The sequence below is a fragment of the Talpa occidentalis genome, unplaced genomic scaffold (genome assembly GCF_014898055.3).
Source record: "Talpa occidentalis isolate TD23 unplaced genomic scaffold, MPIMG_talOcc4v2.1 talOcc4.13, whole genome shotgun sequence".
Taxonomy (NCBI): domain Eukaryota; kingdom Metazoa; phylum Chordata; class Mammalia; order Eulipotyphla; family Talpidae; genus Talpa; species Talpa occidentalis.
In genome coordinates this window covers 87,271,781-87,286,670 of record NW_023601322.1, presented here as the reverse complement: position 1 = coordinate 87,286,670, position 14,890 = coordinate 87,271,781, and the positions used below count along the sequence as shown (strand labels likewise).

The 14,890-nt window shown below is 45.0% G+C and overlaps 1 protein-coding gene across 1 annotated transcript in view; it reads left to right on the top strand.

Moving 5' to 3' along the window:
- The first annotated feature begins 2,195 nt into the window (after positions 1–2,195).
- Positions 2,196–14,890, top strand: part of LVRN (laeverin) — a 74,372-nt gene continuing 61,677 nt past the window's right edge. Inside the window, 2 exon segments of the mRNA XM_037509486.2 lie at positions 2,196–2,532; positions 2,535–2,889. Of these exon segments, the coding sequence (XP_037365383.1) occupies positions 2,196–2,532; positions 2,535–2,889 (692 nt within the window).

Here is a 14,890-nt window from a genome sequence, read left to right as displayed (position 1 = left end):
CATTGAGATGTTATATATTTAATGTGATAGTATTTTCCAGTATAGTGTTATCTTAAAGATAACTCAGCCAGAATATTCTTTTGCAACTTCTTTTCAGTGACATTAAATGTTTTATAAGATATCTTTCCTTTTAAAATAAAATTTAAATTGCTGAACATTTGGTTTGATTTTATTACTTTGAAACTTTTTGTGTGGTAGAGAATCTCTATTTCCTTAACGATGTTAGAGAAATGGAATTTAAAAACCCAAGACCACAAATATACTTTTCACTAGAATTTCTTTTATAAAATTGAGGGGGCACCTCTAATATGAGTTTGAGTTTGAAGTAGTTCTGTTACCAACTTCCCCCCCCCCTTTTTTTTTCCCTCTCTCTCTTTTTTTTACCCTTCCTTGGAAGTCTAGAATCTTTCAAGAAATTGTCCTGGGTGGGTGGTAGGACAATAATGAATTAGCTGGGCATCTGTAACCATCCCCATCTGAATGATGACCCAATTTCAGAGACCCCTGCTAGCTCAATGGCTCCCAATTCTGTCAGCATGATTTATAACAGATTGAGTGGAGAGAAATAGAAGGAAGGTCTCCCTTAGCTCGATCTGGGATTTTCTTTTATTTTAAAATACTTTTATTTTAAAATCCTTTTCTGAAGAAAGCAAGTCAAACCTGGAATAAGGTACTGGTCCACAGACCCCAGCACAAACATCTGGATGAACCTGGTGACCCCTCCTTCTTCCTCCGTGTTTTACTGGTGGTGGTGGGGGGGTTCTTTGTTAAAGTGAGTCGTTTCAGTTGGGGCGAGTGTGGGAGAACAACACCTTTCCCAAGAAATCACCTTGGTCTGCTCCGTCTCTGAACTCAGGTGCAATAGTTTCCTCGCTGGAGAGGAGACACGGTTCAAAACAGGAAAGCAAGTCCGTTTTTATAGCTGCGATGGCAAAATTCTCTAAGCTCTGAAAAACAATACAAAATCGACTCTGAAGACGAGATGCGCGCACACAGATCTTCAGCCAGCAACCGGATCCTTGACCATCCTGTCTCTTCCCTAGTTCCTCCTCAGTGATTGCAACCCCGTTCCCGATTCGCCGGAATGCGCGCGTGGAGACTCGTACCCTGTCCCCAGGCTCCCCAGGACGCGCCGGGAGCACCCGCTAAATAGCAAACAGATGCCGGCCACGCCAAGACCTCACCCGCTATGGCACCGCCTGGGAAGCAGTTCCAGCCAGGCGCATTCCGGCTGGAGAGGCTGGCCTCTGCATTCTCCTTTGCTCTCGGCTTGAAGCGCGCAGATGTTGAGATGTCTCTTTTTTCCCCAGGAGGGCTGGGAGCGCCAGGTCCAGCTCTGAACACCCGCAGATGTGCAGCTAAGCGGTGGCTTCCCTGCTGACCCCTTCGGGAGGTAAAGCGCCTCTTCCTTCCCCATCACCCGGGAGACGCCGACGCCAGGTTCCCAGGCTTTTTTGTTACTCACCTGCACCCCTACCCCTGCTCCTCCGGCCCCCCTAGCCAAGCTCCAAGCGCCAGGCGCCAAAAAGACTCCGGGACCTCATTTCCATCCTCGCAGCGGCTGCTTGGGTTGCGCGAGTTCCCAACTTACTCAAGAAGCGAGTTTAGGGCCAAAGATTTGGCTCGGAAGCCACTTCTGACGGCGAGGCTGCCCCCCTCAGGGTCATTTAAGTGCGCATTCCCAGGTCCTTAAGACTCCGCCGCACCCTCTAGCGCGCGAGCTCGGGGTGGTGCCCGCCGGTGGGTTCGCAGCAGCTGCTCAGGGCAAGCCAAGCGCGCGCGCGGGGTGCTCTGTACCTGTCCCACTCTGCGAACTCCGAGCCGGGCACCCAACACATCCCAGGAACCCGAATATCCCCGTCGGAGGTGTCCAGATTCGAGTTTGGTCCAGTCTGTCCTGCCTCTTCGGCGAGGTCCTTCCCTTCACACCCAATGGGGCGCGGCGCCTCGGTGGGGCGGGTGGGCTCCCCGCCAGGCTCCTGCGGGGCGGGGGTGGGTGGGCAGGCACCTGGATCTGATTAGCTGGGAGGGGGAAACCGTGGTCCCAACCGCTGTCTCCCAGCCTCCTAGAGGAGGAGGAGGGGCCGCGCAAGACGGGAGGGGCGGGGGTCCCATCGCTGAGCCTCCGCGTCGGGGGTTGGAGCCGCCGCGGCCGCGTCTGGGTGCTCACCTCACCCGGGCGCCGGACCCCCGCCATGGGGTCCCCTTCCAGCTCGGGCTTCTACGTGAGCCGCGCGGTGGCCCTGCTGCTGGCGGGGCTCGCGGCTGCGCTCCTGCTGGCGCTGGTGGTCCTCGCCGCCCTGTACGGCCGCTGCGCGCGCGCCCCGCCGTCGGAGCTTCACGGCCGCGGGGACCCCGACGCCGCGTCCTCTCCACCCCGCGAGCAGGCGGAGGCGCGGTCCACCCAGAAGCCCGGCCGGGATGGGGAGCTGGAGGCCCCCACTCCACGCAGCTGGCGACCCCCAGGGCCCTGGGACCAGCTGCGTCTGCCGTCCTGGCTCGTGCCGCTGCACTACGAGCTGGAGCTGTGGCCCGGCTCCGGCCCGGCGAGCTGTCGGAGCTGGCGCTGCGCTTCACCGGCCGCGTGAACATCACCGTGCGCTGCGCAGTGGCCACCACGCGGCTGCTGCTGCACAGCTTCTTCCTGGACTGTGAGCGCGCCGAGGTGCGGGGCCCGCTGCTCCCGGGCGCAGGAGACGCCGCCGTGGGTCGCGTGCAGGTGGACGACGTCTGGTTTGCGCTGGACATGAGCTACATGGTGCTGGAGCTGGGCGAGGCCCTGCAGCCAGGGAGCCGCTACCAGCTGCAGCTCAGCTTTTCGGGCCCGGTGTACCAGGACACCAGGGAGGGGCTCTTCCTCAACGTCTACACCGACCGGGGTGAGCGCAGGTAAGGCCACCCCCCTCCACGTCCCAGTGTCCGGGTGCAGGTGCTTGCAGCGTGCAGGTGCGTATCCCTTTCCCTGCCCAGAGCGCCCAGCCTGTCCCTCGCGACGTCCCCCCCCCCTCATTATTATACATTTTGCATCATTGTTCATTTTTGTGCAGAGTTTGATTTCTCCCCTCAGGTGTAGTCCCCGTAAAATTCTCTCGCGACTTTTTTTATTCAGAGCCAAGGGTGAGCGCCTCCTTGCTCCCAGTCTCTCTCCAGGGACCCTGCTTGGAGTAAAGGCTTCAAGACCTCGGTTCTTCTTCCCCTGGCCAGTCTGGGGGCCCATTCCTGCCCATCTAGTTTGTTTCTATCCTTGCCCCTGTTAAGGTCGTTGCTACCCCCAGAAGTTTATCGTCTCAGAAAGTCCCTAGCCCAGAATGCCCTTGCTCTCATAAGCAAATCCCTTGCTACTCAAAGATTGGTGCTTGGACCAGCAAGAGCTGTAATATGTGGGGGCGTTTTAGAAATGCAGACTCGTAGGCCCCACCCTCGATCAAGAGGAGCAGAATGAGTTTGGAGGAGATCCTCTAGGGATCCCCGGGCATTAAATTTGCAGAAGAGCAGATTTAGCCAGACTTACTCACTCCGTTGTTTGCTCCCAGAGCACCACTCCACGCTCAGCGCCCAGTTCTAGCTCTAACCTGGGCGCTTCTGCAACTGCTACTCTTGCAACAAATGGACCACGTGGTGGCTGTTTGTTTCATGATCATATTTTTAAAAAAAATTTTTTTTTTTTTGCTAAGTTTCTCCAAGGTTCGGAATCCTCTTTAATTCTTCCCCTGCCCACCCCTCCACCCACTGCCTAGGGCCCACATCTGATTTTGCTAGTGAGGGGTCGCATCCCCTATCCCTTCTGGCTATTTGAACAGCTTAGCACTATCAGAGCCTGTGCTTTCAAGCCTACCCCCTCAAATAAATAAATAACTAAATAACTAACTAAATAAATAAATGTGATGACAAGAGCATGTCCCTCTGAGCTTGCAAACTCACGTAGCGTACATGTGTTCTCTTTACACTCATTGGAGATAATGTCTCCCACACGGAATGTGCCCAGCTTAAGAATGGCCGCTTTCCACTCTGAGACCACATTACTGACCTCCAGCGAGTGCCGGGGGTATGGCTTTTGTGAAAGATACTGAGAAGTTCTTCCCCTCAAACGCGATCTCCTTCACTCACGCACTGATGGAGCCTTTGCGGTTTGCACAACTGCCTGTACTTTGCCCTTTATTATTAAAGAAACTGCTCTCAGATGTTCTCTAAGGGAAAGAAACCCACGAAATTACCCCCTAAATCATCTCCTGCACTAGTTTCAAAACTTCAGGGGGTTTAAAATAAGTTTAATAAGCTGCCTTACTGGATGTGTAATCTGTAACTTGTTTTTAAGGACCGTATGCCTTGTTTCTCTCTCTCTCAAAAAAACAAAACAAAACAAAACAAAACAAAAACAAAAAACACGTCATTGCTTGAAAAATAGTTCTGAAAAGTTTCTCATTAGTGTGAGTGCTGGTCTTATGGGCACTGGACAGCTTTCAAAATAATTGTGTGTGTAATTTTGGGTGCAAGATTTTTCAGAAGTTATTGAAAACACACACAAACACAAAAACACTGCACTTGCCCACACATCTGACACTCTTTTCTGCTGTCAGTCGGTAATTCTTCATATGTTGACCCGTCTCTTCCTTCCTGTCTTAATGGGACCATGGCCTTGACAAACTGCCCAGCAAACATGGGAAAGGAAAGTCCCTTACCATTTTTCAGTTGTGCTGCCAGCTCTAGTGGGAACTAAAAAACCATATTTGAAGAACATTAAAATTCAAATAAGGGCAAATCTTAAAGTTTTGCAGACATTTGCAGACTAAGGTAGAGCTCAGGAAGTGTGGCATCTCAATGGGGCTGTTTGCCTCCATGTTCTTCTGAGTCTCTGCTTCTGAAACCAGAAGGAAAAGAAATCATCCACGGAGCTTGAAGCTAAGGACACAGCAAAGCTGGACAAAATAATGTGAGGAGGCAGCTTTGGAAGCCCAAGTGACCTGAGGTTGAGTTTGAACCTGAGTTGTGTGACTGGAGCCAGTCTCTGCCCCTCTTTCTTTCTTTTTTAAAAAAGATTTATTTATTTATGCATACAAGAGCTGGGGTACAGGCCAGAGGTGCAGGGGGGGTGAGAGGATTCACCAGAGACAGAGTGGGGAGCAGAACAGGCAGACTGACCGAAGTACACTGCTGAGGGGAGCAGCGGGTGAGACAGGAGAGGTCTGCTGTGCCATGTAGGTATCTTCCTGGCTGGCTGGGGATCGAACTCATGCTGCAGTGGCTGTGGATTGCTTCATAGTGTGGTGCTTAACCCCTCCCCTGGATTAAGGGAGGCCCTCTGCCCCTCTTTCATTCATGGGAGAGACCATAAGTGCCAGCCAGTAGTGTTCGGAGAACGGAGGTTAATGAGGAACTGTGGCTTGTGCACAAGCTGTGTACAAGGAGCTACTACCACAAGCTCATGTCCTATGGTTAGGAGCAGTCTCCTGTTACTTAAACATGACCATTCCTGGGAGATATGAGTGCAAGGAGTTTCCAGATGGGAAAAGCTGCCTGCTGATTGCATGTTTTCTCGGGGTATTTCTAATTCCATCTGCAACTGTTGAACATGTTGGTGACTCCTTATCACAGTCAGAGCAGGCTAATGGTTTTAAGTAATTTTACTCTATGCTAAAGGAAAAGAGAAAGAAATTCATTCCAGGAACAAAAAGAGCATCTTAGACTATATCACACGTCTAAGCTTTAGGTCACGATTTTTAACTTCAGAGGTTGCTTGGGATACTTCCACCTGTTCTCAGCCTTTTTTTTTTTTAAAGATTTATTTATTTTTATGCAAGATCTGGGGTATAGGCCAGAGGTGCAGGAGGGTGAGAGGATTCACCAGAGACAGAACGGGGAGCAGAACAGGCAGAAGGACCGAAATACACTGCTGAGGGAGCAGTGGGTGCGACATAAGAGGTCTGCCATGCCATGCGAGAATCTCCCTGGCCAGCCAGGAATCGACCCCACGCTGCAGAGGCTGTGGACAGCTTCACAGCATTGAGCTCAACCCGCTGCGCCACCGGGGAGGCCCTCAACCTTTTTTTCAATTGGCATGTCCCCTAAAATTTCTGCCACATAGGAGCCATCACGGAGATTGGTCATGTGCTGCTCTCTGTGCACAGAACATTGAGAGCAAGATCCAAATGTTAATGTCTGTCAAAGCAGTATTTCCTAAACCTCATTCATTGATATATCACTATATCAGATTTCACCATACTCACATATCTTTGGTCATATTATTTGCTTTAAAAGTGACTTGATGTGAGCCTCCCCGGTGGCGCAGCGGGTTGAGTGCCGTGCTATGAAGCTGTCCGCAGCCCCTGCAGCGTGGGTTTGATCCTGGCCGGCTGGTGAGAATCCCACGTGGTGCAGGAGACCTCTCCTGCCACGCTTGCTGCTCCCCTCAGCAATGTCTTCTGTCAGTCTGCCTGTTCTATTCCTCGCTCTGTCTCTGGTGAATTCTCTCACCCTCCTGAGCCTCTGACTGTACCCCAGTTCTTGTATAAATAATAAATCTTAAAAAAAAAGTGATTTGATGTGAACAAAGACATTAAGTAGATGTACTAAAAGGCAACTTTATATCATTATCATAAATAGGAAAACACTTGCAGTTGATAGTGTGTAATGGCACAGATTAACAGAATGAAAACAAAACAGTGTTGATACTTCATATCACTACCTATTTGAAGGCTGATCTAAATGTGAAGGCTGATCTCTGTTAAAAAGAGAAGGTAGATATTCAACATAAATAACAGCAAATTAAGACTTTCTCTTGACCTAACCGGGATGATTCATAAAATTGCAAAAGGATTGACTTTCTCAAGTCATCGCTATAATACTGTGTCTATTATACAGAGGTCTACTAAATATTTTTCTGTTGCATCGGGCAACACCACACTGATAAAGAAGCGGGAGTCGTGCAGCGGGAGTCGTGGAGCAGGCTACATAATGCAGGATGCTGCTGAAGAGCAAGATCCTGGCCTTTTTATGGATAGAAAAATTATCCTGCATCAGTTGAGAGGAAGGAGGAAAAAGAGAAAAGGGAGGGGTGAAACTAGAAAATGTGCTCTGTCATCTAGAGTGTCAGGGGTCTTGAGTCTGACCTCCAGGCACTTCTCATCTGCTAGATGACTTGCTATTGTAATTGAGATCAAGCTCTAGTTCCCCAGCCATGGTTTCAATCTTATCAACAAGGCTTTCCGCTGATCAGCTTCTGGGGTCCCTTGTTGTACATCGGTCCTCGGCCCCCTGGGTTTTCCCAGTCGTACCTCGGGATGTATAAGTCAAGAGTACTTTATGCATCCCCGGTCAGACCTCCTGATGCATAGCCTTCCCAGCGTGATCGAACTTTATGCTCTTGATTGATTTGGAAGGCACCTTGCAGGGTTGGGCTCCTGTCCCTAACTGACCAGGCTGTTCTGACCTTGCTTAGGATTTAGAACTGTAGGTAACAAAGTGGTTGCTGAACAGGCAGCTTAGAATTAGCAGACCCACAATTTTCTCGATCTATCCTTTGGGAATCCTGACTGACACACTTTAATGTGTATTTATTAAACATGTAGATTTCTGGAGCACCCTCAAATATTCCAGATCAGTGCACCCATGTTCATAGCAACATTTTAGCTACAGGGTAGCAATAATAGCTACAGGATAGAGGCAACCCAAGTGTCCAATGTTGGATAAATGGACAAACAAAATGTGGGATATACATACAATGGAATATTATTCAACCTTAAAAAGAAAGGAAATGGTGGCTTATGATATAACATAGATGAACCTTGAATAGGTTATGTAAGGTACCTAGAGTGGTCAAATGCATAGAAACAGAAAGCAGAATGGTGGTTGTTAGGGGCTGGGGGAGCGGGGGACTGTACTTCAGTGCAGTACATGTGGTTTACTGTTTGGAGGCTATTACAAATGAAGCTTCTACAAAAAAAAATTGTATATATGCTCTTGTGTAGATGTGACTTTTCATCATTTCTGGGAAAATAACCCAGAAGTGCAATTGCTGTGTATGGTAGATGCATGTTCAATTTTTATAAAGCTGCCAAGCTGTTTCCCAGTGTTACCCACCATTTTACATTCCCATCAATATACAAGTGATCGAGTTTCTTGGCACCCTGAGACCATTTTGTATTTCACTGTTTTTTAATTTCAATTGCCCTGACAGGTGTATTGTGATAGCTCACTGTGGTTTTAATTTGATTTTTTTTAATAACTAATGGTGAACCATTATTATATTCCATATATGATGAACCTCTTTTGATGCTTACTTGATATATCACCTACAGTAAAATGTCTTTTTATGTCTTTTGCCCATTTTCTAAATGAATTGATTTTTCTTTTAAAGATTTATTTATTTATTTACACAAGCACTAGGTACAGTCAGAAGCGCGGAAGGGTGAGAGGATTCACCAGAGCCAGAGCAGGGAGCAGAACAGGCAGACATACTGAAATACACTGCTGAGGGGAGCAGCGGGCATGGCAGGAGAGGTCTGCGCGCCATGTGGGACCCTCGCCCAGTGGCCGGGGATCAAACTGACGCTACGGAGGCTGCGGGCAGCTCTGCAGCCCAGTGCTCTACCGCTGCGCCACCAGGGGAGGCCCGAATTGATTTTTTTTAACTGTTGAGTTCTTTAAATTTTCTAGATCTGACTCTATTGTGAGATATTGGTTTACAAATACATCCCTCCAGTCTGAAATTCATCTTTTCTTTCTTAACAAGGTCTTTTAGAGGGTAAAAAATTTAATTTTAATGAAGTCCAATTTATCATTTTTTTTAAAAATCGTGCTTTTGGTATTATATCTAATTTTTTTAAAGAAGAATTTATTTTTAAAAACAATTTTAGATTTGCTGCAAGTAAAGGGAGGTACAGATTTCTCCTATACCTTCTGTCAATATTCACAAGTTAAACTTGCTTAGATTTTAACTGAAATTGAAGAATGTCTTATAAAGCCCAAACATAGCCTTCCCCATTATGAACATCAGTCATAAAAAGGGTGCATTTATTTTTTTTTTTTTTTTTTTTTTTTTTTTAAATATTAAATTTTATTTTTATATTCCCCCATACAATTGCAAACGCCCCATTCTGACCCCAATCCTTCCCCTCCCGCCCCCCACCCCCCAAAAAGTGTCTCTGGTTCATAGTTTTTTTGTTGATTTGATTTTCACTTTCTTATATTCATTTTCCTGGTCCCTTATTTAAGTTTTCTAGATTCCTGCTATGAGTGAGACCATCCGGTATTTTTCTTTTTCTTTTTGGCTTATTTCGCTGAGCATGATCCCTTCCAGTGCCATCCATGTTGCTGCAAAATTGCATGTGTTTATCTTTTTTGAATGCTGAGTAATATTCCATGGTATATATGTACCACATCTTCTTGATCCAGTCATCTATTTTTGGGCATTTGGGTTGTTTCCAAAGCTTAGCTATTGTAAACAGTGCTGCTATAAACATAGGAGTGCAGGTGCTCTTTGGAATTGATGTTTCTGTGTCCTTTGGGTAAATACCTAGGAGTGGAATTGCTGGATCATATGGAAGCTCTATGTTTAGTAGGTCCAGAAATCTCCACACAGCTCTCCATAGTGGTTGGACCAGTTTGCACTCCCACCAACAGTGCACAAGAGTTCCTTTTTCTCCACATCCTCGCCAACATTTGTTGTTGCTAGTTTTTTTAATATGTGCCATTCTCACTGGTGTGAGATGGTATCTCATGGTAGTTTTGATTTGCATTTCCCTGATTACAAGTGATGTTGAACATTTTTTCATATGTCTGTTGGCCATTTGCATTTCCTCTTCAGAGAAGTTTCTTTTTAGCTCTTCTGCCCATTTTTTGACTGGATTATTTTCTTTGTTGTTGCTGAGTCTCATCAGCTCTTTGCAGATTTTTGTGATCAGTCCTTTATCATTAGTGTTGGGTGCAAAAATGTTCTCCAGTTGGTGGGGTTCTCTTTGTTTTTGTTATTGTCTCTTTTGCTGTGCAGAAGCTCTTTAATTTGATGTAGTCCCAGCTGTTTATCTTTCTCTTCACTATCACTGCTTTGGGTGATGTGTCTGTAAAGATGTCTTTGATGTGCAAATCCTGTAGTGTTTCGCCTATATTTCCTTCTATGTATTTTATGGTTCAGGTCTTATGTCTAGTTCTTTAATCCATTTTGAGTTGATTTTTGTGTATGGTGTGAGGTAGTGGTCAAGCTTCATTCTTTTGCATGTAGCGACCCAGTTTTCCCAGCACCATTTATTGAACAAACTTTCTTTGCTCCAATGCATAGTCTTTGCTCCTTTGTCAAAGATTAGTTGACCATAAATCTGTGGGTTTATTTCTGGATTTTCTATTCGATTCCATTGGTCTGTATGTCTGTTCTTGTTCCAATACCATGCAGTTTTGATGATTATGGCTTTGTAGTATAGTTTGAAGTCTGGGAGTGTGATGCCTCCATTTCCTTCTTTTTTTTTCAGTAGAGCTTTGGCTATTCGGGGTTTTTGGTGATTCCATATGAATTTCATCAATAATTGTTCTATTTCTTTGAAGAATGCCATTGAGATTTTGATTGGAATAGCATTGAATCTGTATATTGCTTTTGGTAGGATGGCCATTTTAATAATGTTTATTCTTCCAATCCATGAGCAGGGATGTCTTTCCATTTCTTTGTGTCTTCTTCTATTTCTTTTAACAGTGTTTTATAGTTTTCTTTGTATAGGTCCTTTACCTCTTTTGTTAGATTTATTCCCAAATATTTGATTTTTTTTTGTTTCGATAATAAAAGGGGTGGTTTTTTTGATTTCTTCTTCTTCAGATTTATTGTTTGTGTATAGGAAGGCCACTGACTTTTGCGTGTTGATTTTGTATCCTGCCACTTTACTGAATTGATTGATGAGTTGAATTAGTTTTTCTGTGGAGATTTTGGGGTTCTCTATGTATATTATCATATCATCTGCAAATAGTGATAGTTTGACTTCTTCTTTTCCTATTTGGATTCCTTGGATGTCTTTCTCTTGTCTTATTGCTCTGGCTAGGACTTCCAGTATTATATTGAAAAGCAGTGGTGAGAGTGGACATCCTTGTCTTGTTCCAGATCTTAATGGAATTGCTTTCAGCTTTTCACCATTGAGAATGATACTGGCTGTTGGCTTGTCATAGATGGCCTTTATGATGTTGAGGTATGTTCCTTGTATCCCAAGAATTTCAAGGGCTTTTATCATGAATGGGTGTTGCACTTTGTCGAAAGCTTTCTCAGCATCTATTGATATTATCATATGGTTTTTATATTTCTTTTTGTTGATGTGTTGGATAACGTTGATTGATTTTCGGATGTTAAACCATCCTTGTGCCCCTGGAATGAATCCAACTTGGTCGTGGTGAATTATCTTATGGATACATTGTTGGATTCTGATAGCTAAAATTTTATTGAGGATTTTTGCATCAGTGTTCATTAGGGAGATTGGCCTGTAGTTTTCCTTTTTTGTGTTGTCCTTATTCGGTTTTGGTATTAGTGTAATATTGGCTTCATAGAACGTGTTTGGTATTGTCCCTTCCTTCTCAATTTTTGGAAGAGTTTGTGAAGGATAGGCACTAATTCGTCTCTGAATGTTTGGTAGAATTCATTTGTAAATCCATCAGGTCCTGGGCTTTTGTTTTTGGGGAGGTTTTAATTACCATTTCATTTCGCTGCTTGTAATTGGTCTGTTTAGGTGTTCTATTTCTTCTTTATCTAGCTTTGGGTGATTGTAGAGTTGTAGGAATTTGTCCATCTCCTCTAGATTGTTGAACTTGTTTCCATATAACTGTTCATAGTAGTTACTGATTATTCTTTTGATTTCTGCTGTGTCCGTTGTGATTTCTCCTCTTTCATTTATGATTCTGTGTATTTGTGCTTTCTCCCTTTTTTCCTTTGTGAGCCTGGCTAGGGTTTGTCTATTTTATTTATTTTTTCAAAGAACCAGCTCTTGGTTTCATTGATCTTTTGGATTGTTTTTTAGTTTCAATTTCAATTATTTCTGCTTTGGTTTTATTATTTCTTTTCTTCTACTGGTTCTGGGGTTTTTTTTGTTGTTCTTTTTCTAGATCTTTGAGCTTCGAGATTAGGTTGTTTCTTTGAGTTCTTTCTTGTTTTTTGATGTGAGCTTCTATTGCTATATATTTCCTCTTATTACTGCTTTTGCTGCATCCCATACATTTAGGATATTGGTGTCCTCCTTGTCATTCAATTCAAAGAATTTTTTAATTTCTTCTTTGATCTCCTCGTTAGTCCAGTGGTCTTCCAGTAGTGTGGCTTTTAATCTCCATGAGGTAGGATAGTTCCTTGCCTTCTTTTTATGATTTATTTCTAGTTTGATGCCTTCGTGGTCAGAAAAGATGGTTGGTATGATTTCAATCTTGGTGTATCTGTTGATGTTTGTCTTGTGCCCCAGTATGTGATCGATCCTAGAGAATGATCCGTGTGCGCTTGAGAAAAATGTGTACTCCGTTTTTTTGGGGTTTAGTGTTCTATAGATGTCTGTTAAGCCCAAATGCTCTAGGTCCTTATTTAGAGCTTTAGTTTCTTTACTTATTTTTTGTCTTGTTGATCTATCCATTGTTGATAGTGGTGTGTTGAAGTCTCCCACTACATATGTGTTTTCTCTGATGTCTGTTTTCAGAGAGGACAACAGTTGTCTGATATATTTTGGTGCTCTTTCGTTTGGTGAGTATATGTTAATGAGTGTTATTTCTTCTTGAAGTATTGTCCCCTTAATCATAATGTAGTGACCATTGGGGTCTCTTTTTATTTTTTTGAGTTTGAAGTCTGTTTTATCTGATATAAGTATAGCTGTTCCTGCTTTCTTTTTTGGCCCATTTGCTTGTAGGATTGTTTTCCATCCTTTGACTTTGAGCCTATTTTTATCTTTTGTAGCTAAATGTGTTTCCTGGAGACAGCAAAAGGTTGGGTTTTGTTTCTTAATCCAGGCTGCAACTCTGTGTCTTTTTATTGAAGAGTTTAGTCCATTTACATTTAGAGTTAATATTGATATGTTAGCATCTGTATTTGCCATTATGTTTGTCTTTCCTTTGATTTTATTTATTTATCTTTCAATAACTTTTTTTTTTTTGGTCTTCTTTCGTTGTTATTCGTCCTCTGAGGTTCTGGCTTTAGGATTCCTTGTAGTATTTTTTGGAGTGGGGGTTTAGTCGCAATGAAATTCCGGAGTTTCTCTTTGTCTGGGAAGGTCCATATTCTTTCTTCATGGAGGAAAGAGAGCTTTGCGGGATAGAGTATTCTTGGTTGGCATCTGTTTTCTTGGAGTCTGTTGACTATGTCCCTCCACTCTCTCCTTGCCCGTAGTGTTTCTTCAGAGAAGTCTGATGTCAGCCTGATTGGTTTTCCTTTGAATGTTATCTGTTTCTTCCCTCTTGTCAGCTTCATTATTTTTTCCTTGTCCTGGATTCTTGGGAGCTTTACTATTATGTGTCTTGCTGTGTTTTTCCTTTCGTCGTGGAAGTTGGTGTTCTTCTTGCTTCTTGTATATCAATTTTCAGCTCCTTCTTCTCATTTGGGAAGTTCTCTTCAATTATATCCATGAATATTTTCTCTGTTCCTACATCTCTCTCCTCTCCTTCTGGAATTCCTATAACTCTTATATTTCCTTTCCTCATGGAGTCAGATAGTTCCCGAAGTCTTTCTTCATTCTTTTTCCTTCGTACTTCTCTTTCCTTTCTGTTTTGGTTCTTTTTATTTCTGTGTCTTCAAGATTACTTATTCGTTCTTCCATTTCATCTATTCTGCTTTCATTGCTTTTCCCAGAGTTCTTTAGTTCCTCCATTAATTCTTTGATCTCCTGCATTTCTCTTACTTCCCTCTTTAGGGACTCAATTTCCTTCTTCTGATCTATCACTTTTTTAATCATGGCAATTTTAAATTCTCTTTCTGGAAGGCTCAGAAGTTCTTCCAAGTTGCTGTCGTTGCAATCTGGGGAGTGGTTTTCTTTTTGTGGTGTGCTTCTTTCCTGAGGAGTTTTTAGGTTGCGTGTGGTTCTTCTACTCCCTACTGTCTGTTTTCTAATTTGTCGTATGCGTTGGGACACTGTGTTGCTTGGACTGACTGACATCTTGGGTGAACTTCTCCGCTCCCCTCTGGCTCTTCCAGGAGCCATCTCTGTCTTCTGGGGGAGCTTTCTGCTGGTTTTAGGCAGTTTTTACTGAAGAAATGTCCCTGTTCTCAAATGGCGAAGCGGGATGCAGTCCCTGCGCCTCCGGTTTCAGGCACACTCTTCTGCGCACCCGGTCTGCCCCGGACGTGGGTGCCTGCTCCCTCTGTGGGCTCAGACTGCTGGTCGGAAGGGGCCTGGAGTGGAATAACTTCCCGGCTGGCCACTGGGTCCTCCAGAAACCTTCTGCCCTTTTCAAGCAGTCTTAAGAATTATGTCCTGTTTTATAGGGTGTTAGTGACTTTTTTTTTTCCTGGTCACTAGGTGGCGCCAGAGATCTCTCCTATTGTCCTTGGGGGGCTGTTTTTCGCCTCCCCCACCCCGTGGGACAGAGAACAGAGCGGGAATGGTAGGGTACACCTCAACAGCTTTGGGGTGCTGTGTCTGCCTTGTGCCCCACCGTCGTGGAGAACCCACGCCCCGAATTTTCGTGCCCCGGGTCTCAGTTCAAAGCCCTCAGTTCCAGGACGCGGGCTGTAGCCCAGTTCAGTGGCGCGGGAATGCGCCTTTTGCACTGCTCCCGTGCCTGGGCGCCTGGTTCCTGCTCACTCAGGGAGGGACCTTCACCTCAGTGAGGACCTCCGTGCGTCTCCCTGCAAGCCTAGGTCGTCTCCCCGCAAGCCTAGGTCGCAGGCGCGGGGACCTGGGCAGCCGCGATCCAGGTCTGCACTTGCTTTTCAAGCGCGCCGAGCGCCGCGTTTCCG